This window comes from Wyeomyia smithii, chromosome 3 (assembly GCF_029784165.1).
Source record: "Wyeomyia smithii strain HCP4-BCI-WySm-NY-G18 chromosome 3, ASM2978416v1, whole genome shotgun sequence".
Classification (NCBI taxonomy): Eukaryota; Metazoa; Arthropoda; class Insecta; order Diptera; family Culicidae; genus Wyeomyia; species Wyeomyia smithii.
This window is the reverse complement of record NC_073696.1, coordinates 84,134,349-84,160,708: the sequence shown is the minus strand read 5'-3', so window position 1 is coordinate 84,160,708 and position 26,360 is coordinate 84,134,349. Positions and strand designations below refer to the sequence as shown.

Sequence of the window (26,360 nt, the reverse complement as noted above, 5' to 3'; positions counted from 1 at the left end):
GTGAATATTTAACTCCCAAAACATCAAATCTAGTTTTTCCTTATTTAATGAATCTAAAAGACAAAAGATTCTATGAGTCTAAGGGTATAGATTCAAAATTTCGTCAGAAGTATTCTCCTAACAATTATTTATTTCATTTTAATTCACTATACATTCATAAATATCTTATCCAAAGGAGACTTCCAGTCGTGCGCAAAAATTGAGGGTAAATTTTCAAGCTGTAGAACTTTGGAATTCGGTAAAATACCATTCTACGAAGAATAACATATGAAAATCGTAGGTTGGGCAATACTCATTTTTAAATTTTGTTTTGTGGTTATTAAGAGCTATATTCTTGAAAAAATGTAGTTGATTGTATGCATCAAGATTTACTCGTTCTACGACATAATCTACGTCATAATTTTTTAATTCTTACTTATTCATTGAATGATACGATAGCTTTAACCACATTACAGATAAAGACTTCCGCAGAGCTGCATGCCACTGCGGGTCGACGTGTGGCGATCGTCGAGGGCACATGCATGTCTGACCATTAGCAGTACCTAACAGTCCCGGACAAGCAGCGGGAGGTCGCCTAGGGGTGGTGAAGGTCGAACACGGGACAGTCGACTCTTCACAAAAGCCTCAAGCACCCGGAAGCATCTCTGACGGAGCGAATAGGGCCGCTCCCATCACCAAGATGCACTAACCCGCCCGTTGGGACTGATGCCAGTAAGGTCCTAACCCTGGTGTGGCAACGGCTTGAAACGGCGAGGTGGTACCCGGTGCAGGAGACTCCGTCCTATGAAACTTGACAGGCCTTTCAGTACGTTTCGAGACCATTGCCTGATGGGAACCAGGCAGGAATAGGATCAGCTGCTTGTTGCTGACTTGCGTCGTACCCTAGCCATGACCTCACTGGTTCGGCATAGATCACCATGGGACCACATTGGTGACTCCATCATGGCCAAGGATAGCGGCTGGAAGGAAGACCCTATTAACAAAAATAAATTCAAGTACAAAACTATTGACGGGTGCGGAGGGACTACCAAATCACTTCACGCGAGGTGGCATCCAGCGGTCTCCGCAGAAAAAGGCGGAGACGTGTGCGGCGTAGTCCGGAGGTAGATAAACGGCGAATACGTCCGTGTCCTCATCGGACATATCGGTAGACGGTTCCTTGCTAGTCAAGGCTGACGAAAAGTGTATGAACACGCGGTCGAGACTGGTGGCGCTGTCCGAACAACTCGACGCCAAAATCGAGTTCTTGGTGAATAGGCGGAATAACGCTGGTGACTTGAAGCAGAGCCTCTTCCTGCTTTGGAGTACTATCGATGAAGCCAGGAGAAAACACTAGGAGCTCGTAGCTCGAATGGAGGCGGCCGAGAAAGTGGATAGGACCAGGAGGGTGACTGCATTCAAAGAGGTACAGACAGACCCCCCCCCCCCCCCGGTTTCCAGCGGTCTGACGGTAGCCGAAAAGGCCCTGGAGAAGTATATGCAAGTTCGAGTACTGGAGGTAACTCTCCAGCTTCAAAACCTGGACGAAATCACCGAGGGGTGCGACATTGCACAAACCCTCAATGCGAAGTGCGGGGTGGAGGCTGCTACTGAATCAGTCCGCCTCCGCTACCTTCCGATTACTGTCAGCGGATGCTAAACTGGCACTAATGGAAGGTAATCTGAAGGTCGGTTGGTCTGTATGCCCTCTGACCATCCTACAGCAACCGAAAATTTGCTTCCGGTGCTTCGAGGGAGGACATAAGTCTTGTTATGCAGGCGAAGTGGTGGTGCAGGCCATGAAGCGAAGGACTGCGCGGAGTCTCCCAAGTATATGGTATATTTCGGAAAACTTTACACCGTTGGTGGTGGCGGGCGACTTTAACGCTTGGGCTGTTGAGGGGGAAGTCGTTTTACAAACCAGAGGGGTCAGATCTTGTTGGAGGCTTTGGCAAAGCTCTACCTAGATCTGGCCAACGTTGGAAACAAAGCAAAAATGATATGAAGTCGATCATCGACGTGACGTTCTCCAGCCCAGGACTAATAAAGAACTGGAGAGTATAGTGTTAGGAGTGATCTGGTATCCACTATTGGACGAATTCGCCTTCTCAACAAAACATCACGGAAAGGTTCTGCCGTACCTGTTCGAAAATAAGAGACCAACAAAAAGACACCCTGTCAGCTGCGTGATGGGATTTTTCGACCCACTGGGGCTGCTTCCACCATCCACGGCAAAATAATCATCCAGTATCTGTGACGTTCCAAATGCGATTCAGATCAGGGGACCGATGATTTAAAGAAGAGTAGCCGTATCTAAAAATGTTCACCAGTGCTTAACGACAAGGGTGTACTGCGTATGACGAGCAATTTGGGCATGCGAATACGGAAACCGTGTTCAACGAGATGATACAGTGATTTTAGAACTCTAAAACTGCGCTAAGAAATTCAATGCATGGTGCAGTGTGAACAGATGTAGTCACGATTCCCTAGAATGGTTCTATCATCAGTTGAGCGAGTGACCTCTCATTTGCGATCGTTCAGCTCGGTAGGGGTTCATTACCTTAGGCCACTAGAGGTAACGGTTGGTCGTCGAAAACAGAAGAGAAGTGGAACTGAAGTATAAAATTCAAACCATTTTCTGCGAAGAACAGTAGTCGGTACTGATTTTGAAGTGAACGATGAATCGCAAAAACCAGGTTGAAGTTCTACAGAACATGTACAAACGTTCACATTATAGATATCGACAAGATGAGAGAGGGAGAGATGATTCAAGGAATTCCTGCCCACAGTGAATCAGCGAACAAAGTGGTTCGGTGAGCAAAAATCGCTCGATAAAGGTGCTTTTCCAGTATTTACTGTCTTACCGTCAACCATGAACACCAGTTGACGGTAAGACGGTAAATGCTGGAAAAGAGGAATTGTGAAGGCGACAGTATAGGGTTTAAATGGACGGATAAGACAGGCGGACGTGAGATTAGCTGATGGCAGCGTGCAGAGACGCGGTGTGGTCAACTTGGTGATGTTGGAGATTCGAATATTACGGGTCAAGGTGTTACAACATAGCAGGCAACACTGGAAACGTTCTGGATGTCATTTGACATTTATGCTAAAAGTTTGGTGAAAAAAGAAGATAGGCACTGGCGTAGCATGGTGGAGGTATGACAAGAGGATCGGTCGCCCCGTGTATCACCCTTAAGAGGATGACACCCATGAGTATATATCCATGCATGTCACCTTTAGAAGGGTGACATCCGCGAAAATAAAAAAAATTTTATCATGCGTGTCATCCTTGAGAGGTGAAACCTACGAAAATAACATACATTTTCTCCTATTGGTTGCAAGATAATTTTACTGCAACCGCAAATTGGCCGCCCCGGGTGTCACCCAGTCACGCTACGCCACTGAAGATAGGTAACGACGAGTTAACACAGAAAGAAATTAATAGTTTGTTTCTAGCAAACAGTACACAGAATCGCAAAACAAAAATTGCCTTTAAAAGTGCATTGTAAAAGTTTGGAAAAGTAGCAACACTGCTTTTTTAAGTGCACAATCAATCCTCCGTAAATAAAATTAATTTCAATGGTGTAAGCAATACTACTGAGTTACGTGTGATATTCAAAGTGAACAATAAAACGCTACACCCTACGCAAACGGGGAATATTTTATTACTTTAGGGCAACTTTTTATTACTTATTGTGTCTTATGACTGCGCATTATACACAAAAAGTAATAACCGAAAAGTAACAAAAATTATGACGGGCACACGTTTGTATATGTTTCTGCAGGAGAACAGAGAGCCAAGCACCGCAATGCATGTGTTAGCAAGACTTCACTCGTTGCATTTGTATTGATGCAACGATTAGGTTCATTTATGTCGCCTTCATCCACACATAATCAGAATCTCAACCGTCAACCTCAAATGTCTAATTAGAAACACTTTAGTTTCGTCCCCCAGTGTTTATTTGAAATGGAAATATGTAATACTGTCTGTCCAGAGTTGCCGAAGTTGCGAATATTGTTCTGGGTACGAGTTTTGTATTTTCAAACAAGTGCAAATGAGTTTCCATGAACCAATGAGTATGTGTTTTATATAGCTTGCAAGAAAGCGAATGTTTTTGTTTTTCTCTTACGAAGTTTACAGATCGTGATGTCATTTCAAGACGCATTTCAAGTCTTTGAAATCATCAACGTTTGCATACTCTATGACGGGGAAAATGCTGCTCTTGTCATATTCTTTCTCTACTTCGTATGCATACAACGAGCGAACTAATACACGCACACCGGATGAATTGGAGATTGAAGAAAGAATATGTGCAACATATGCGACGGTGTGTGATTTTTTTTTTATTTGTGATGGAAAGGGAGCAGTTTTCGACAGAAAAAATCTTACATGTGGTTGAAACGAACATTATTAGATAGTCGTACTTCCGTATCACGTGCTAAATATATGACAGTATGTGTTGTTACTTGACTCGGGAAGAATTTTATTGCCTTTTAAGTAATAGGTTTCTTACCTAAAAGGCAATTTTGCGCTATTTCTTCTAAAGTAATATAGAAAAGTTCTGTGTGTACTACTAGAGATAAGCATAGTGCACAGGCATGAGGCAGTTAAAAAGTGAACTCTTCATTACTTCCAAAATTGTGTTGTGACCATTGTTAGAATTGGCAATGACAATCAAGAGTAGCGTCAACCTCTCACATGAAAGCTTGCATAATAGATTGTATGCATGGCTGAAATGCAGTGCAGCTGTTTTCACCGTAAATGGCGCAAATGCAATCAAAATTACTATAACTTTTTGTTTTTGTTTTTTAAATCATCATTATTATTGTTTTTAGTTTAATTTTCTTAGTGTTGGGTTTGCAATGAAAATCGTATTTACCTCGGAATCGATTAACATATTGCTTATTTATTACTACATAGTTTGGCACTTTGTCAACAAATTTTAGGGAATACTTAGGTACATATTAGCCGTTGAGAGCAAAAGTGTTTTTTGTATAAATTGATGCTGAGCGCAATAATATACTATAATATCAAAGGAAAATCGAGAACTGATAACTTATTCCAGAGTTATAGCCAAAACAATTTTCAGTTTTCCTCTTCTACAGCATTTTTGGACCCGGAGGGCAACCGGTAGGTCTACCGACAGTTGAACCTGGATCCATCGTGTAGTTATTATCGGCCAAATAAGAATCCTGATGTTACCATGGTGTTTTCCTTTAATTTGGCCCCAGTCGATCTAGATTACCAAATACATATACAATAGCGCCATGAAGTGACAGAATTCCTTAACAAACAGATCATCATCCTATAGTACTCAATCACTTGGACAACTCTGCAGAAGACATGAATGTTCTATGTCCTAAGATAGGCGAGCTATAATGCATCCTTTATGCTCAGACGGGACATGTAGCACTTTTGCTCTCAACGTTTTCTGCTTGTTATTATTTTTCCCATAGAATAAAAGTGGTACATGTTTTTCCATTGAACTTTGTGTTAGTTTCTCAATCAGAACTCGTTATGCTTTCATGTACCGTTTTTTGAAACCTTTCCAGCAATGATTGATTGTAGTACTATTCGAGAAAAAATGAATCACGACTCCAGTTAAATGGTAAGATTTATTCATTTAATTATTTATTAATGATCACCCTTCTATCGAATCAATAAAATGTAATATATAATTAAATTCGGGTGAATATTTCATTTATATAGATGTATCAAATCTAAAGTCTATTATTTTAAAGCAGAGCTTACCGAATGGAAAATGACTCCGGAATGCACTTCAAGTACTCAGTCATTCTGCAAGGGATTTTTGTAAGGTCGGCCGAACTAACACCTTCACGATCCCGAAACTTTGATAGCTGCAGAAATTTTTTCACAATATCATTGTCAAACAGAGCGATCTAGAAACAGGTTTCCACACACACATAGTAAAGGTTCGGAAAAGTATAATGGAAAATAATTATTAGTTAATTGAGTCAGCTACGAAGATTAGAAAAAGCGCGACACGTAATGCACAAACTGCTCCCAAAAATTTGTGAAAATACACATAAAAGTCAACTGAAAGTTGCATTTACTATTTGCAACTATTGCTGCTGCTTAAGGACGAACCCTCCAGTAGTACTTCCAAGCTCAAAATTGGTTTATAGTGTACTACAGGCTCTCACAAAATGCAAGATAAACATAAATTGCACCATAAATGTTTCGCGCGATAAGCACACTTCTGGCACTTCGAGTCGGCGGTTTGAAGCGGTTTTAGTAACGTATCGTGTGTGTGCGCTAGGGCTCACGGATTATCGGTATCGCACGTGTCAAATAGTAGCGGAACGAACGCAACTCTAATTTACACAGTACTCACAGAACAGAAGTCGCTCGCTAGATAACAGCCCGGTACGAAGTGGGCAAGGTTAAGGTGTCCACACTTCCACAAAAAGCGTAACTGAAAAATGTCGCCGTGTATGTGATTAGTTCGCCCTGTCCGCGTCGAGCCCTTGGCCGTGAATCAACGATCGACAGCAATGTGTTAATTTTCATTGTTAGTGTCGCTTTTTTTGTCGGTTGTGATGAGTGCTCTTTATAAAATTTTTAGTATACACAATACTTTGCTTGTTGAGAAAAGGCTACGAATTTATCCTAAAAGGGCAATTGAATTCCGTTTGTTCACGCTTGCCAAATCTAGATATACTAGTATTTAAATTTTCTGTTAAACATGAAATATGCCACAGTGCGGTTGAACACTATGAAACTAAGTATGAGAAATTGTTGTTTTTCTACTACGTTACATTCAGTTGCATGATATTCTTGCATGCAGCCCATACACAATTTTGTTTACAACTTACGAACAAGTTTTATTCCGTAATATTATGTGAAACCAACACAATAGGGGTTATATAGTGTTTGTATACAAAAACCCAGTCGTAAAAATACTCAAATCTATTAACGTGTAATAAAAGATACACTTTTTATGTGAAAAGCGCCAATAACTCCTGGCTAGCAGTTAAAATGCGAGAAATTGGAAATAATATGGCACTACGTGAGGTGGGCAGGCTAACACCAGTAGGTGGATTCACGTTGTTTATTTTTTTGCTTAGCACCGGACAGCCAAAAATATCTGAAAGGTAGCTTCAAAGACAGCTTCCGCGTTTGATAAAGTCTAAGAATAGCTGGGAACAAAGGGTGACACAAAAAATGCTCAAATTCAGGACGATTCGTTTTCTATAATTACTGGTTTTACCAAGTGTATTCCTTATTTTTGAGATTTTATTGATTATTTTCAACATTTGTCGGAAATCGTATTTGGATCTAGTACACAGTTATTCGTCTGTGATTTTATTAGGAATATTCACAATTATGAAAACCAATTTAGATAAAAATGATTGTAAGCGAAAAATAAATGAAGATTTGTTTTTTTTTTCGTTTGGATTCGAATAAAACACAAAAATTCTATGAATTCATTTCAGGGCAAAGATAATACCGACAATATGTGGAATATATTTATTAATTCGAGTTAGAACCGTATGTATTTCTCATGTCTCGCATATTTCCAGTTCCTTGGATATCGATGATACGACTAACAGCGTAGTCAATGACAATAGCCGCAATTTTCCGCTCTACCGCGGTGGCCTTCAAAATAATGCATGTGTATGAAATGTTGCTTTCAATATCAGATTCACCCGTGACACTTCATCATTATGTTCAATCGAGTGCAAATCTAATTCTCTTCGTCCGTTATGATCGCACAACTGCCAAAGAAGCGGGTGTAGCGGAAACAGGGGTTTTTGTGATAAAATTAAGGAGTGGTATTGTTTTATAGAAACTTTCATGATATTTATTTTATCGTATATCGTCATTATTTTAAAATATTTTTCAGCATTAAATTCATTTTGTTATATATAACTAAATACAATATTTAGCTTTTCATCACATTAAGTTTTGAAGTGGTAAAACAGCCTGTGATAACATCACTGTCAAAAGTTTCATGCAACATCTCGAGCCTGCAACACCGCGGCAAAACAGAACAATGTCACGAGATTGGATGCCTCTGCTGCTCCTCTGCGATACCGCTAAGGTCATCCTCTTTCACGTAGTTATCGCCTGACTGGCTCGTTTGTTTGTTCGTGGGATAAATTGCTTTCCGCACTTGGCGCCAGTAAATAATGTGCCATCCTACATCCACCAGCGATAACCCAAACAGAAGCAGCACGTGCGACGCACATTCGTAAACTCCCCAAGACCACCTCTTCTCTTCCTTATTTTTGGTGGGTAAATACTCGTGATTGATGTTTCGACTTCGAGAACTCAAACACAAGTAAATCGAACAGATAGTGGTTTTTTGTGAAAATTGAGTTTGAAAGCTACTGGTAAAATGCTAGATGATAACAAGCTTTCAGTAGAGTTTGGATTCCATTCTAAATATTCATGCTGCGAAAAGAAGGAGGTTGTGAGCAGGTTGTAAAGGAATCAAATTACCATGCGTTCCCGTTGACATGATATTTAGGCTAAACATGGTAGTAAAAATTGTCTTTTTCTTTCTTTTGGCAGTTCAACCCTGACCTGTGAAATATAACAGCTGTTACGAGTGGTCACCCTGGAAAGCGGCAGAACCGGAATTTCGCCTTCTTTACTGCAGTTCTTTGAGAATTATGTTGGCGAAACAGAACCGACGCAGGCTCAAACCACAACATTGCATGACAGCGCGGTAGAAGGGAAACAAATTGCGTTGTTGAAAATTGTGTGAGCGTGTATAGTAAAGCATGGGAAAGGACCAATGCTCAAGGTCATTGGAGTTCTTTCTTTAGAACTTCTTTTGCGACGAAGCATAATCCAATTGATAAAGGGTCGATTCGCAGCGGTGGGTTAAAGAAAGAAGTTTTAGTTTTTTTGTTCACATCTGAATTTGCGTGCGGTTTGACTTGGGGATTGGGTTGAGCAAATCCAGCGGTTTGCTAGATCGCATATTGGATTTGCATTTACTTATCGCGGACTGAGAGGATGTTCTGGAATATTTTCTTGTCTATTTATTTCTAGCAATAATTCGAGATTTATTGTAAATTTGTTCATTTTTAATTCATTTTTCTATGCTTTTGTGGTTGAAATTTAAAGTTTTTTGCTTGTATACCTATTATTGTGTTTGTAAATGTAATAACTAATCAACTTTTCGTTTCCGAGAATTTTCAATCAACCAAAAATTAGGGCTTGTTTTTAAAGGTTTGAGACGTATATTTATCAATAGCACTGCCTTTTCCTGAATTTTGTTAACCATTAAAATCGACTTGGAATTATTTAGATAGCACTAACGTGGGGATTTGATTAGTTTCAATTTTATGATCTTTTTCCGATTTCGAAAACTTCGAAATTTTTATTTTTGACATTTCAAATCATACTTGAAGGTGATGAAAATGACCATAAGTGTTACAGGTAACTTTTTTATGCATTTTTTAATATGTTTCGCTTTTTCCAGGGCGGAAGAGTACAACATAAGAAAATTTTACTACTAAATGAAAAAAAGTAACTCTAAACGTAAAAATCTTATGTAACAACTAGTTTAATGAATTTATTTGTATAGTTGAAGAACTGTATTCAATAATTGCAGTGAGTTGGTTGCAATTTCAAATGTGGTTACGCTAATCGTAGTTATAAATAAAAACATGAATTCCACCCCAGCAGAAAGTGATCTCTAATAGCGCAGCACTAATTTGTGACCCAGACAGCCACACACACGTTCTGACGAATCACACACATTCAAGTGGTGCATTCGGAGTGTAGCACAATTGCAGTTCTAAGCAGAAAGTAAGTGACGAACCTGCATTAATTTAATGTCAGCCAGTTGCAATTGTTCAAATGAAACAGCAGTTTTTTTCCCTCTGATGTCTGCTTTTGTTTATGCTAGCTGCTTCATTATTGGTGGAGCAACGTACGGAAAACTCACGTGTTGTGTGTGTTTGCTGATGTAACCGTAAGCGGCCGACCGACGACGCAGATGGAAGCGCCAGTTCGTCAATTTGTGCGCCCTGGTTCGCCTGATAAACGCTTACGCTTGCTTGCAATTTTTGTTTCGCTGGTGGTCATTATCGCACGTCCGCCATTCTAATGGCTGTTTCCGAATCCATCAGCGGGATCTCAGAATATCACTAACTGCGACATTTCTATTCCGTCGTGGGGGAAGCTTTCACTTTCGACAAGTATATACAAGCAGGCCATCTTGGGGCGCACCTGCGGGTGACAGCCGCTACACGCCTGTCACATGCCGATAAGATGTTTGTTCGTCCTTTCGAGTTGTTCAATGCAATCATCGCTTGGCTTCGAGTAAGTCGTTTAGTAAACAGTGTTGACGCACGGTCTGTCGGTCACTTGGGGGAAAACCAGCATGAAATTATGTCGTTTTCTTAACGCTTGGCGAATCTGGATTTGTTTTTATCAATCATGACAAAGATATTTTCAGATTTTGCACTGTGCACTTTACGAACGACGAATTTTCATGCCGTTGTATGTAATTTCAGATTAAGTTACGCGCGATTTATTATTTTTTCACCGTCTGTACTGCAGACTTCCCAATAATCTATCACTCACGGCAATAAACACAGCAGACGGAAAGCATGAAGTGCATACTTGCTGCATGCGGTGGTATACACCAAGAGCCAGCATTATTTGATTAAAATTTATATAAGGTAGATGACGGCTTCGGTCGGTGTGCTATTTTCTACGCTATCAAAAAAGATCTCAGACTCAAAATTTATTACGCTTTTCCTAATTGAAGGAGGTTTTTTTAAGTAGAAAGATATAAAAGCAGGTTTCTCGGCATTGATGATCATTGAAACAATATTATACGGGTGAGATGAGGATAAAAACAACGAAGTGGCGAGTTCGATTTAATTTCCTTAAAAATGGAGAACTGAGCTAGCGTTAGTGTACAATGAAATATAATACGATCAAATTAAGTGACGAAATTACGAAATTGTTAGTGACGAATGGCATACCTTTGTTAAAGTCGCTATAACACAGCACACCATTTTTTTTCTTTGGCTTCTTTGTACGAAATTGTTTTTCGTACAAAGAAGCCAAAGAAAAAAAATGTTGTGCAATTATTTTGCTATTATTAACCGATAAATGAAATTTCAAATATAATAACTATATCGAAGACGCGATGATTCTGTTTCATAGCTGGAGCGAGATTTTTATGTTCTGACCGACCCTGGCCAAGAATACGACCCCATCCCCGGGAAAAGGTGGAGGATTATGTAATGACGAATTGTATTTGTATCTTTTAGTATTGCTTACACTCTTGATATTACCTTGAACAGATTTCGAATAAGTTATTCATACGTCGAAACTGAAGCAAAATTGACATTTTGCTGACATTTAACGTTATTTGGACACCTACAATATACCACCACCGCAATATAAGACATAATTTGAATACCACATTTGGATACTAGCAAGTCCATAATGGTCTACATATTTGTTGTTATTATTTGCTTGTTATTATTTGCTTTGTAAAATATATTAACATTATGCCAAAACTGTATTCGTAGAATCACCGTTTTAAGGTCAGTTTTTGTTCAATTCAAGATCTATTTTTTCAAGACGGATAGGAGGAAAATGCTATTGAGTGAACAAACTCTTAGGGTTATTTGGCTTTCAAACAAAATGGCGTCGAAAAAACATTCAAATTTTTTTATTCCTCAAAAACTCATGATAGCGCCATTGTTGCATTTTGTGGTGAATCGGTGCAAGCTCCGAGGAATTACATCCGATTATTATACAGATAAGTCGAAGGAGATGAAAAATAAATTTCTGTTGTACTGTGTAACTAAATAAATAATAATGTGTCAAACGGTTCCCTAAATTTTTGTGTAGTTTTAATATTTTCAAATGAAAATTCAGACAATTTACCAACAGCCATTACTTGACAACTTATTTTTGTCTCTCGTCATTACTTAGAAATAAATTATAATTTTTTCGAAATGCTGTGTGCAAAGTTACCTAGTTTTTCAAGGCCTACACACACACAAACCCACACAAAGTAGTATTGAATTCCGAGAGGGTGCTGCCAACATCTTATCCGTCATGTATATCGTTGCTTACTTTTTTGAAATTTATTACTATCAATTAATACGTTAGTAAAAATTTGAAAAAGTAATAGTCTAAAAATGGAAAGGCTAGACATGAATATTAAGCTAAGCAAAAATAGTAATAGAGTTGGATAAGTATAATAGTGAGAAGACTAAACAGCGAGTAAAATGAATAATAAGTGAACAGAAAAACGTGTTAAAAAAACATAAAATGCTAAACATAGAGAGTAAGTAAGTAGGCCACAGACGTAGAGTAAGTAAGCCAAGTTTGTTAGTGGCTATCCAAGCATGTTTATAAGTGAGAAATTCAGTAAATGTGTAAGTGAGTAATTTAGTAAGTAAGATAGTAATTGAGTAAGTGAGTAATTGAGTAATTGAGTGAGTGAGTGATCGAATAAGTGAGTGATAAAGCGAGTGAATAATAGAGAAAGCAAATGATTAGGTAAGCATCTGATTATAAATAAGTAAACAAGTGGGGAAGCTTCGTAGGCGCAAGGTTACAGAGCCCGTTTTACAAGCGTGTGGTCATGGGCTCGATTCTTAGTAGAAAGTGGCCATTTGATATCGAAGGTCTTAAGCACGGGGTTTTATACTCAGGTTCCTCCATACGAAAACTTTTCTCTGGACTGAAAAACTTTTGTCTGAACCTTCGGAAACTTCAACGTATGTGTAATAATGTCCACGGTCCATACAAAAGAAAAAGAATTTATATGAGCAGTGGTCCACGGGGAGGGGGTCAATACCGTTTAAAATCTGTCCACGTGGTATGTGGATGGCCCCTAAGTAAGTGAGTAAAAAAAAGAGTAAGTGAAAGAGACAGTAGATGGTAATTTGACTAAGTAACAGCAAAAAGTAAATAAACAAGAAATCAAGTGAAAAAGTAAGAAACTAAAAAGTACGTTAGTGGAATAGAAAGTAAGTGGAAAAGTAAGTAAGTGGAAAAAAAAAGTGGAAGTAAACAGGAAAGAAATCAAATGAAAAAGGAAATAATTGAAAAAAGTCAGTCGACAAGAAAGTATGTGCAAAAGGAAGTTAGCGAAAATGAAAGTAAGCGAACAAGATAGTAAGTGAAAAAGTTAGGAAGTGCAGTAGTAAGTAAGTGAGTGGGAAAGAAGGTAAGTGAAAACAAAGTGAGTGTCAATGAAGGTAAGTGGAAAAGAAAGTATGTGGAAAAGAAGGTAAGTTAAAAAGAAATTAAATGAAAAGGAAATCAAATGAAGAAGAGGGTAAGTTAACAAGAAAACAAATGGGAGAGAAGGGAAGTGAACAAATGAGTAATTAAGTTAGCGAAAAGGAAAGTAACTGGAAACTAAAGTAAGTGGAAAAGAGAATAAGTGGCAACGAAGGTAAGTGAAAAAGAAAGTAAGTGGCAAAAAGGAAGTTGAAAAGAAAGTAAGTGGGAAAATAAGTAAGTGAAAAAGTGAGTAAGTGCAAAAATAAGTAAGTAAGTGGAAAATGAAGTGAGTGGAAAAAAATTCAAATGGAGAAGAATGTGAGTTGAAAAGAAAGTAAGTCAGAAAGAATTCAAATGAAAAAAAAAGTGAGTGAAAAAAAGTCAATGAACAAAAAAGTAAGTGCAAGAGAAAGTAAGCAAAAACTAAAGTAAGTGAACAAGAGAGTAAGTGTGAAAAGAATAAGTGAAAAATTAAGTAAGTGCAAAAGAAAGAAAGTGAGAAAGTCAGTAGAAAGGGAGTGAGTGGAAATGAAAGTGAGTGGAAAAGAATATAAGTGGAAAAGAAAGTATGTGGAAAAAAGTGGTAAAGAAGCTTTGTAAAAAAAAATAAATGAAAAGGAAGTTACAAGAAAAGGAAAGCAAGTAAACAAGCAAGGAAATGGGAGAGAAGGTAAGTAAAAAACCAGGTAGGTTAAAAAGTAAGTAAGGCCGATACAAATTTGTTGAAAATAGGAAGGGGGAGAAAAAAATTTTCAAGTCGTTTTGGTAATATTATTGACTTTTCGACAGAGTATATGCTTAATTTAGCAACAAACAAGTCCAGTGACAGTGAAAGTCTCATCAAAAGTCAAGCCAAATGATTAATAATGATAATAATGTGATATTTTTCAACACACTTTGGCATACAAGTTACAAACGTCGTAACTTGCACACATTTTTTTCATAAAAGCTATTCCTTTTTATTCTTCTCAGTATTATTTATTTTCTGTCCTTTTAGCTAACTTTGATAACCGTGGACATAAAAACTATTCAAAATTTATGTCAGCCCAAGTAAGTAAGTGAAAAGGAAAGTAACTGGGAGAGAGGAAAGTGGAAGAAAAGTTAATGGAAAAGACAGTAAGTGGAAAGGGAAGCAAGTGATCAAGAAAGTAAGTGGAAAAGGAAGCAAATGAACAAGAAAGTAAGTAAAGTAAGAAAATAAGCAAGTGAAGAAGTAAGTAAGTGCAAAAGTATGCGAGAAAGTGAAAAATGAAGTTAGTGGAAAAAATGTGAATTGAGAAGAATTTGAGTGAAGAAGTTAGTGAGTGGAAAAGTAAATAAGTGGATAAGAAAGTAAGTGGAAAAAAAGGAAGTAAGTAATCAAATGAAACAGAAAGTAAGTGAAACAAGTGAACAGGAAAGAAAGTGGAAAAGAATGTAAGTAGAAAAGAGAGTAAATGGCAAAGGAAGTAACTAGGAAAGAAATCAAATGAAAAAAAGTAATTAAAAAAAAGGCAGTGATCAAGAAAGTAAACGAATGTAAGTGGGAAAGTAAGTAAGTGAAAAATTAAGAAAGTGCAAAAGTAAGTAAGTGAGTGGAAAAGAAGGTAAGTGGAAAGAGAGTGAGTGGAAATAAAAGTTAGTGGAAAAGAAAGTAAGTGGGAAAGAAAGTAAGTGAAAAAGTAAGTAAGTTAGTAAGTCGAAAAAATAAGTGAAAAGAGTAGATAAGTAAGTGAAAAAGAAGTAACTGAAAAAGAAATTAAGTAGAAAAGAAGGTAAGTGGATAAAAGTAAGTGGAAAAGAAAATTAGTGAAAAAGAAAACTTGTGGAAAAGAAAATATGTGGAAAAGAAGGTAAATAGAAACGGAATTCAATAAAAAGAAAGTAAATGAAAACGAAAGTAAATGAAAAAGAAAGCGAGTGAACGAGAAAGAGTAATGGGAGAGAAGGTAAATGGAAAAGTAAGTAAATGAAAAAGAACATAACTGGAGAAAAAGTAGGTGAAAAAGTAAGTAAGTGGAGAAGCAAGTAAGTGGAAAAGAGAGTGAATGAAAAAAAAAAAGTAAGTGCAAAAAAAGGAAGTGGAAAAGAATGTGAGTGGGATAGAAATTAAGTAAAAATGAAACAAAAATGAAAAAGGAAGTAAGTAGAAAAGAAAGTAAGTGAAAAAGAGAGTAAATGGGAAAGAAAGTAAGTCGCAAAGTGAGTAAACGAGAAGTTAGTAAGTGAAAAGTAAGTAAGTGAAACAGTAAGTAAGTTTTAAAGTAAGTAAGTGGAAGAGTTATTAAATAAAAAATAATGAAGTGAAGAAGTTAGTACGTGAAAAAGTAAGTAAGTGAAAAAGTATATATATTTGAAAACGAAAGTAAATAGAAATGTAAGTGACTGAAAACGTAATTGAATGAAAAAGTCAGTAAGTGAAAAATTAGGTAAGTGAAAAAGTAAGTAGGTGAAAGAGTAAGTGAGGGACCGTCCACTTTCTACGTGGACAGAAAAATCGCCATTTTAGAGCGCCCCCCCCCCCCCCCGTTCCCTCCCGTGGACAACCGTGGACATTGCTAGAGAAACCTTTCAAAAGGTCCTATCTGCTTTGATCGATTTTTGATCGATCACTTTCATTCAATCACCACAACTTATCAAACACTTTTTATGCCACGTTATTTGCACAAGTTGATAGTGGAGATATCACTCTAGCCTTCTGAACGACAACCACGCTTGGGAAAGTTACTAAAGCTGAACCATTACCAAATAGAAACACGCTCCGGAAAAACGATTAAAGCAGATAGGACCTTTTAAAATGTTTATCTAGATCTAGATCCCTCCTCCTTTTTGTCCACGTGGACATTTTTTTACAAAAAAAAAATGGAAAGCGTTTGATTTTGTGGTTTCTTTAGGGATTAGGCAATTATAATGTCAAAAAAAATAACATAAATAATTTTGAGCACCCTGGACTCTGGTTATGAATAAAATGGATTAAGTCAAAATTTAGCGTGAAAGGTTTGAGAAACACGCCAGAAGAAACAAATTCTAAATTATGCTGTAATTTTTGTTTTTTGTTAAAAAAGAACTGAAATGTCGATCTCATATTGGTTGATGCAAAAAAAAAAAAAACTTCTCTTCAAACCAGCAAAGGAATCCAAATACTTGCAAATGCCTTTATATTCTAGAAAAAAGTAAAAGAAATATAATCATAATTTATGATTTGGATGGTTGATAACACTTTGAACGCGAGAAAAATAACACAATAGACTCCAAAATCTGCTCTAAAAAGACTTTTAGAGAAACAAAATTAGAAACTAAATAGTAAATAGTCAAAACATAATTCAAAAAAATCATGAAACCATGAAATGGCCAGAAGAAAAATAATTTCTAATGAAGTTTAAACTCGCTAGAAGAAATCAAATAAGAGATCAAAAACAAGAAAGATTCAACAGTTAGTTAAATATGACTGAAAGCTTCTGCGGATGCTGAATGAAAATGATAGAAATTTTTCTACAAGTTGAAAAAGATTCAAAAAATAGCAATGACACCAAATTTAACTCAAAATACATGAAAACGTGTCAAAAGAAAACTGCTTGAAACCATTATTAGCAGAAAGTAAATAATTTTGTTTTCAGTTTCAGTTATACAAGTTCTCAGAAAAATAGTAAAGTCCAAAAAATCAGCAGCATCAGTAAAGGTGAAAAACTACTATCAAAATCCTAAATCTATCCCAAACCTCGAAAAACTTTAAAACGTCTCCAAAAAAAGGAAGAATGCATACAAAAGAGCAGAAAAATTTCCCTAAAAACCGGCAGAAATAAACCAAAATAAGAAATATTTGAATATAATTTGAAGTGACACGTGAAGGAAAAAAATGAAATTACTTTTAAAACACAGTTGAAACAAAAAGTCAAAATGATCATTAATTCGGTTCTAATTAATAAAGTAGGAAATTCTAACGAGAGGAAAGGTCCATGAGGAAAATGATTCTAATTCAGCCTAATAGAAGAAAAGACCAAAGCAAAAATTGATTCCGAATTTAACTGAATGCGGTTTATACAAAGACGAGACATATGACGAAACTTAATTCAAATTTAGCTCAAGTTGCTCAAGAGCTTAGTTGAAAGTGTCTAAAGGTGTAATAACAAAGTTTATGAAAAATGATTTAAAATTATCCTATAAAAATTAAAAGTACCACTGCCAACAAGAAAAAACAAAAAAATCCTACTTTACCCGAAAATATTGAAATGTTTTCAACATGTTTGAAGAACCTTTCCAAAAAACGTAGAAGCCCAAATAATATGTTTTCAACTTTATCTAAAATATATCAGAAAACGATTAAAACAAAAATATCTGTGAAAATTTTCAAAAAAGTCAATATATTTTTTTGGCAGATTTCCGTTTTTTGAAAAAAAAACGTGTCCCCGTGGATATCATCATTACCCCCACCCTCCCTTAACAAGCGTTAACATTTTGGTACCCCCTATCTCCCATAATTTGTCCACGTGGAACGTGGACGGTCCCTTAGTATAAAAGTAAGTAAGTGAAAAAGTAAGTAAAAAAAAATTAGTAAGTGAAAAAAAATGGTAAGTGAAACAGTAAGTGAGTAAGTACTAAGTGAGTAAGGAAGAAATGAGTAAGTAAGTAAGTAGGTAAATGAGTAAGTGCATAAGTAGGTTGTAAGTATATTAGTTATTTAGCACACAAACACAAATTTTGCAACAATGCGACAATATATATTAGTAAAAAGAATAATAGCCAAGTACAAATTTTCAGAAAAAATTGTTTTCCACGAATCTACGAATCAAACATAGAATGTTCAACATGAAAATCAATTGTGTCTTCACAATATCTTTGAAGACTTAAAGTTCATTGGCCGAAGGCAGCATAATTATATCCGAGACATAATCAATCACGTGGTATCCAAACACTAAAACCAAAACAATGACTGTAGCTTGAGCAGTTGTTCGAGAGTCTCAATCCCATTACCCAGCAAATAATAATAAAAAACAAATACAGAAATAAGTCCACTGAAGCACGAACATCAGTGCTTACTTGAGCGCCCCCCTTGCGCGACAGCAAAGTGCGTCACGCGTCCTAGGAATGTAGTGACGGACTTTGACGGTTGGCTATTTTTAGGGGTCAGCTTCACAAATTCCGTTTTTTCATATTTTTTGGTTATTGTTCGAGAAACAAGTGAACTAACCAATGATGGTGCGTTTGGTTTCGGTTGGCGTTTTCCGCCGCGAGCGATCGAAACTGAGAGAAAAATATAACATTTTTCCTAACACACCTTCCTAAGCGGTCCGCTCCTGGCCAGTTTGGGCGAGAAATACTTCATGAGATTTTCGTGTACTCGAGAAAATAATATCAACAAAAATATTATACAATCTGTGGATGCTATTTTCGTGTTTTGGTCCACCGAGATGGGAAAAAAGGTTGTTGTTTTGCGTAGTGGGGCTCGATTTTCGGCGTACCAAGATTGAGTTCGAACGCTTGACTGAGTGCACAGATTGCTGCCAACATGCGGGTGGGTGATGTGCAAGTGAGCATCAATATCAAGTTCAATTCGTCGAGAGACTAGTATAAAAAGGAATGCGGAAAGCAAGGAAATTGTTTTGCCAATTTGTTTAGCCGCGGTTCGATGAAAGTATACAAAATAAAACAAACAACGCCTGGGGCTCAAAAGACAGACATCAAATATTAGTAAGTGGATCGAAATGTAGCAGAATATTAAAATACATTTGTCGTGCCAGATGAAACACAGGTTTTTGGCTGTACATGATAATCGTTACATATCGTGTTTGTGTTCCAATTTTTAAATGGGAACACGATTATTCCGCAATTTTTATTTTACGATTATATACCTAGAACATATTTTTTCAGTTTCTCAAACAAATGTTTAAAATTACAGTGGAAATGATATTATGAAATAGAAAGACTGTTACCGGTTTGAATATTCCACATTCACAATTTAACTTCGATTCCAAATAACGCCCCCTAACGAATGTATTATCGATAGCCAATTAACGAGTTGCCTAGTTACCAGTTATAAAACGAGAATTCCTGCTAACTTTTGCGCTTCCGTGACGATTATTTTCCGATAATCCACTCCCAGAAACCGATCGGAATCGAAAACACGCCGTAAATAGTATCAAATCATTGATCAGCAAAGTATCAGTTGCAAAATAAATAAACCACTCTCTGATCCGGTTTGCATTTTCTACCAACTGCCGTTTATCATGGAAAACGCCGATTTTCCACCGTACTTTTGAACGCGGCACAGTCGAACCACCCACAACCACCAACACTCGGTCATTCCCACAGCGAGAAGAATCCAACTCCCACCCCCAAAATCGACACGCAATACGCACACGATGACGGAGCGCACGGCAGGCAGCGCACGTTGCAATACCGAACGATGCTTTCCCACGAACAAAAGTCCTACCTAAATTTATCTTCAAGTTTACATTTGTGAAAGAAGATCAATGCCAACGTCGCTTTACACGGTGGTTGATCGTGCGCGGACATTGTCTGGTGCGACAAGTGCACTGCAACAGGCCACCCTGCTGGACGTTCCCTGCTATTCCAGATTTAATTATTCAATCCTTGTATCCTCGCGCTTAAAATTTTCCACTTACCGTGTACTCCAGTTCAGCACGCCCTGTGGTCTTTTTCTTGAAATTATCCATTGTCAATTATCTCTTGTGCGGGGTTGGGTAACGTCTCGCAAAATTTTCACTTCTACAATCACACTCTAAATTGTTTCCTTCCAAGAATGCAAAACTAACTTTGTCAGGCAGTTCTCGTTCAAAGCCACGTGTACGTAAACAGTTTATCAACAACGTTTGTGTCCACTGCGATTTGGAGAAAAAAAACTTTCCACGAACCGAACGAGCGAGCGAATTTGCGACCAGCAAGCTTGCGAGTGTCAGGCCGGAAGAGAGCGACAAACACGTCCGATTCTCACGAGATTTCCCGTACGAATGAGCAGTTTTGGGCGGGTGCTAGTTGTGAATGGCCAACCGTCGAGTATTACAAGCGAGTGCGACACGCTAGGTATTCAATTCCTTTCGCCGCTGATACCTAAATGCAACTACTCTTCTGATCGCGTGCGTGTGTAACGATATAATCGTGCGACACATTATTAATGTTGCCGCGTTCGCTTGCTGCTCCTTGAGAGGGTGTCATGCAACGATTCGCAATGAATGAACGATGCTGTGTGGGAACACACAGTTGTATGTATAGTATGTAGGTATGTATCAGGCTGTAGGAGTTTCTTGTAAGTATTGGAACGGCTGGCGTTAGGTTGAGTCACATACCGTTTGCGCAACGGGATGTCAGAAGTATTGTTTGTCTTATGACATATTGCAGATTAAATAGACTGTAAAATAGATAACATGAGATTCCTAATATCATTCTTATTTAATGAACTCATGTTATGAAATAACTGCAATATATTAAATAATTGTGATTTGTTAGTTTTTTTTTAAGTAAATATATTATGAAATTAATGTTTTTAATTATTTAACTTATGCATTGCGCTCCTATATAAACCCTACATAAACTCCTATATAAAATACTGGTGTACCTACTGTACATACTGAATCAGGTATATAATGTTTTAGGCGTGGAAGTTTTTAAAAGCTAATAGCTAATGTACCGAATGCAATAATCAATATCCTGATAATAATAAAGTGTTATTTTTCAACATTTATTTGAGTGCAAGTTACAAACGTCATAACTTGCACACAAACTGATTAAAGATATTTCTTTTTTTTCGTCTCGGTGTTATTTACTTTTTGCCACCCCCTTTGCTAACTTTGATAATCTTGGACATAAAAAGAATTCGAAATTTGTATCAGCCTAATTATCACTAACTTGTTTTTATTTTGTGTTAAAAATTGAGAAAAAGTCTCAAGGTGAAATATCCCCATATATTGGATTATTTTTCTATTGCAGATTGCATGAAGGTAGACGAAATGGTTCCAAGCAGGGGGAATCTATCTGTCAAATATCGTGTAACCGTGACCAGCATATTTGGCAACAAGGCGTCCGGTTGTTTTGGTTTGTGTAGTTTTGATTGAAGTAAAATTTAGTAGCATTGTAACGTTCTTTTTTAACAAAACTCTAAAAATCGCGGAAAAATTTCATTCATACTGCGTTGCGTAGTGAAATTTGGTGGCAGCAGCCTGCAATTAGCTGAAAATCATGAAGTTTCCTCACCACACAGGAAATCTTTTAAACGTCATGGACCAACAAACTTCATGGACCAGAGTTGATCTGCGATAACGCACACATATATGAATTTTGACAGCAGTAAATCCCCCCTGGTTCCAAGCACATGGCCATTGGCTGGTGATGCCAGCATCGTCTTCAAATCAAACCTCTGGCGAAAATAGGGTATAACTGCCTTTGATGGACCACTCAGTAGCGTAGCTGCAAATTTTGCAAGAAAAAGTGTAAATATCTAAACTGAATTTAGTATTTCATTATTTGTAAACATGAAGTACCATGTTTAACATATTTTCTGCATGAAAAACAACAAGATGATATCTCTAATATAAATCATCGCTTAAGTTTCCTTTAATGGGCCACCGTTTCCTTATTTGGACCACAACAGTTTCCTAATTTGGGCCAGGTCTAAATAATATATCTCTTCAACCGTAGCTTCCGCTGATGAAACTTACTCTGGCTTACGCACTGAGTGTATTGGATGGCGGTTCATGAATCCACAGTACCATTACGGGAATCACTTCAAGGTGAAAACAGAGTGAAGTGAATGAAGTCCTATTACACGACTCATGATAGTGAGAAAAATGTCGCAAGGAATATTGCAATAGCATTGAATAACATAAAAGTTTACTATTGTAACAACATGCCGGCTTTCATCTTGCCGTCCGAATGACGAGGGTTTTCTGAGATGAATCTTGTAGACTTCGTAATAGGGAATCCTTCACGTGCTATCCGAGTTATCCAACGAACAATTGAATCCTTCCGCGGCAGTCAATGCAGTTGGTTTACCTCTTCGTGGTTTTCCTGACCACTTGCTGCTTGCCCGGAACATTACGGTGGATCGTGGATCATTGTAGCGTCTGTAAGCTTTTCTAGTCGAAACACTACTTTTATGCTTCTATGCTTCATTATATTTTTACCAATTTTCGGCGTTTTTCCCATTTTAGAAGCAATTTTGTACAATAACACGATCATAACAAATTTATGGTTACTATGGTAACTATGATTCGCGGCGTTATATCGATGGTAGCTCTTGTTCGAAATGAAGCATGTCGGAATAAGGAAAACAATATTATTTCCACCCTTATTTGGGCCACTATTTTTTTATATTTTAAATGTTTTTTCTAGTAAAATTTATTGCTTATCTTTGAAGACACTATTATCCTACCCGTTCATCGAAAATCTGATTAGTTTCGCTCGGAAAGTGTGATGCCAGTACAGTTTTTGGTAAAGCCCTTTCCTATGAAAACGTTAACAGACCATGGCAAACCAGGTGGATGTTATTAAAAGACATTTTTTACAGCTTTAATGAAGAATATTATAGTAAAGAATATTATAGCAACGTGAAGTTGTCAAAGCACAAATCATAATAAGTATATTTATAATGTGTCATTTGGTGTAAGAAGTTTAGGTGGTCCACTAAAGGAAGTGGTCTATATTAAGCAGTTCTACCCTACCTGTGAGGCAACACCACCAATGGAATGAGTTGCCTGGCAGTAAAGATATTCTCAGTTGACATCGTTGATCATCTTAAAACCTGGTTGTAATAATAATCAATTAACATTGAATTCCTGGTCAATGCCAAATTGATGGAAACGACAGAACTAGAGAACTTGCAAGACTTGCATCAGTTCATAGGAACAAAGCTCCTTTGTGATTTATCTGCTTCCTAAGTCAGAAGATATAAGTTCGTCGACAAAGAGTTGTTGCAGAACTCTTTGAATTCTGCAGGACGCTTCATACGAAGCGTTATACTAGATTGGACTACTGCTATTGGTCATATAATGGCGACCGCTTCCAATAGTGTAATCCAATAGTGTAGTGTGTTACGCCAACGCACTTGGACCATGGCAGCTAGCCTCCAGTTTTTGATCCTACACTTCCAAGATCTTTCTCCACTTGGGTCAGCCATCTAACTTGTTGCGCGCCTCTACGACTGGTACCGGCCGGATTTGAGATGAACACTATTTTTGCGAGATTGTTGTCCGGCATTCTTACAACATGTCCCGCCCATTGTACCTACTGCTAGTGCTTGCAAGTCCTCCTCGAGCATTGTCCGTGTCTCTACCGGAGAACTACCGGTCTTATGAGCGTGTTGTAAATGGTGCACTTCGTACGGGGGCGAAGTTTGCCAGACCTCTTGTGGAGTCCGTAGAAGGCACGACCTCCAGCTACAATACGTCTGAATTTTCTCTGCTGCAGTTGTTGTCTGATGTAACCAATGATCCGAGGTTCCCCCTGCTAGCAGATACTTGGTATTCGACGTATTAACCTCTAATCCAACCTTTTCAGCTACCCGTTTCAGCTTGGTATACAATTCGGCGATCGCCCTGAACGTCATTCCGACAAGGTCCACGTTGTCAGCGAAGCAGATGAGCTGTTAAAGGTCGCACGTTTCAGCACACCTCCAAGCGCCATGTTGAACAGGAGGCAGGAAAGACCGTCGCCTTGTCGAAGCCCCTTGCGTGTTTCAAACGGGTTTGATACCGTACCCAATATCCCCACACAGCACTGTATACCATCCATCGTGGCCCTGATCAGTCTTTATAATTTCGCAGGAAAGCCATTTTTGTCCATAACTATCCATAGCTCTACACATTCGATAGTTTCGTAAGCGTGATGGTGCATGTGGACTTGGTATTCGCGACTGTTTTGGAGGATCTGCCGCAGCGTAAAGATCTGGACCATTGTCGATCGCCTATCCACAAAACCGGCTTGATAACTTCCCAGAAACCTTCGTGCTAGAGGCGCTAGATGGCAAAAAATAATCTGGGAGAGCACTTCGTAAGCTGCGTTGAGAATCGTGATCGCTCGGTAGTTCACATATTCCAACTTGTCGCTCTTGGTATATTGGGCATATTGCACTCTCTTGCCACTCCTCCGGTGTTCTGTATCCCAGATCCTGGCTATCAGCTGATGCAGACATGGAGCCAACCTATCCGAACCTAGTTCGATAAACTCCGCTGCGATGCCATCCTTCCCAGCTGACTTATTGTTTTTGGGCTACTTGATATTAACCATAACTTCACTTATCGTAACAGGTGGTATGTCCCTCTAATCCGCTATGCTGACAAAGTCGTTCCTACTACCGTCTTGGTCCTCTGCCTCTGCGCCATTCAGGTGTTCATTGTAGTGGACCACCTCACGGTCATCCGTCAAGATTCCTCCATTTTTATTTCGGAACATTTCAGCTCTTGGCAGAAAGCGTGCGCGGACGCGTTGCTACGGCATCAATACCCGCGCTGCATTCTTCTCGTCTAGAATCATTTGACACTTCTCGTCGAACCAGTCGTTAGGTCCTCTCGACGAATCCATAAGCATCTTCCGCTGTGCTGTTTATGAATGCTTTCACAGTATCCCCTAATCCGGCCTTTGCGCGTACTCAGTGACTTCGGGGAGCTTAAGTCGCTCCAGATCATACCGTGACGGTCGACGGTAGGGGATGTTGTTGACAACTGAAAGTCTTTGGCGCATTTTGGCCATCAGGAGATAGTGGTTAGAAGTGATCGATCTGTTTTTCAGTCTGTTGGGATGATCTCCAGGTGTACCGATATGGTAGGCTATGCTGGAAGTAGGTCACGCGCTTTTGCATTTTTCCCATCACAATAAAGGCTTCGGCCAGCTCCCTTTCAGCATACCTCCTGCAGCGCTACAATGTCGAATTTGCAGACCATCAATAAGTCGAAGGAACTACAACTACTTCCCAAAAAATTAAGAGACTTGCAGTTCCATAAGTTCCAATCATTAGTCTGTTTTCATTGCCTAGGTCTATGCCAATTGTTCTGGTCCGTAATAACATTATATGCTTCCTGTAATGACTGGTTTTACGGCTGGCTTGTAAGGCCAGCACCTACCCCCGGTCTTGCCGGAGGACCATCGTGACAGTACTGTTTAGAGTCCCACGCTGGCACCAAGACGCTCATCAGCCGCCCCTAACATGGGGAACAGACGATGTTTTAAGCCGCACCATCTTGGTGAACAGACGTTCGGGTTGGCGAAACATTTCCTGTACCACTGAGATATGGTCATGCCTTCTCACTTAGCTGTTGTCGGGTGACAACATTGCCCAGAATACAACAACTAGTTGTGTGCAAGTTTCAGCTGGCAGTTTTTTGTGATTGTAAGACTCGTGGAGATGTGAGATCGGAACTTGTGTGGACCGGAGGTAAATTTGACGCTCATGCCAGGTTGTCAACTTACCATTTGAATCCCGAAAAAAATGCTTATTTGGTATTTTAATCTTCAACGGTGAACATTCCGCCAATAGGTCCTTATGTCTGGTGGCTTCTAGAGAAAAAGCTTTCTTGCGGTAGATACAATTTTCAGGGTTGGTTGCAGGCATAAAATAGATGCCATTGTGGTCCATAGCATCCTACCCAGCAAAACCGGCCTCATCACGAGACTCGGTAGCTTGGCTCTAGGAAGACAACCTATCCAAACACTTAAACTATTAACAATCAAGAAACCTTCATTCGAAACATTCGTCATAGACCACCATGGCGTTAGTGATGTGCTGCGCGCGTGTTTCGGGGATACTTTCGAGTCCCTTTGAATCGCGCAGAGGGTTAAGACAAGGTGATGGACTTTCCTGTTTCCTGTCTAACATCGCCCTTGAGGGTGTGATCAGAATGGCGGGTATCGACACGAGAGGAACGATTTTCACAAGGTCTGTTCAGTTTCTGAGCTTCGCGGATGACTTTGACATCATAGCACGTAACTTTGCGACGGCGGAAGAAACTTACGCCCTACTAAAAGCCGAAGCCGGACGAATCGGGCTGCTAATAAATGCCGAAATGTCGAAAACAACATCAGCCTCTCAACTCAAGTCCCGTAGACGAAGATGAGCTTGAAGTGTTCGACGAGTTCGTGTATTTGGGGTCACTAGTGTCCGCCGACAATAACACCAGCGAAGAGATCCAGAGACGCATCCAGGCTGAAAATC

General features: G+C 38.5%; 1 protein-coding gene across 2 annotated transcripts in view; it reads right to left on the bottom strand.

The window, feature by feature from the left end:
• The window catches only part of LOC129730639 (proton-coupled amino acid transporter-like protein pathetic), a 63,566-nt gene that overhangs the window by 20,377 nt on the left and 16,829 nt on the right, over positions 1-26,360 (bottom strand). Inside the window, exon 1 of one of the 2 annotated variants that reach the window (XM_055690144.1) lies at positions 19,825-20,249. The exons of the other annotated variant lie outside the window; for it this stretch is intronic. Within the exon in view, the coding sequence (XP_055546119.1) occupies positions 19,825-19,875 (51 nt within the window). The 5' untranslated portion in view covers positions 19,876-20,249. Of the gene's footprint in view, positions 1-19,824; positions 20,250-26,360 lie in introns of those variants that run through there. 2 annotated transcript variants of the gene reach the window in all.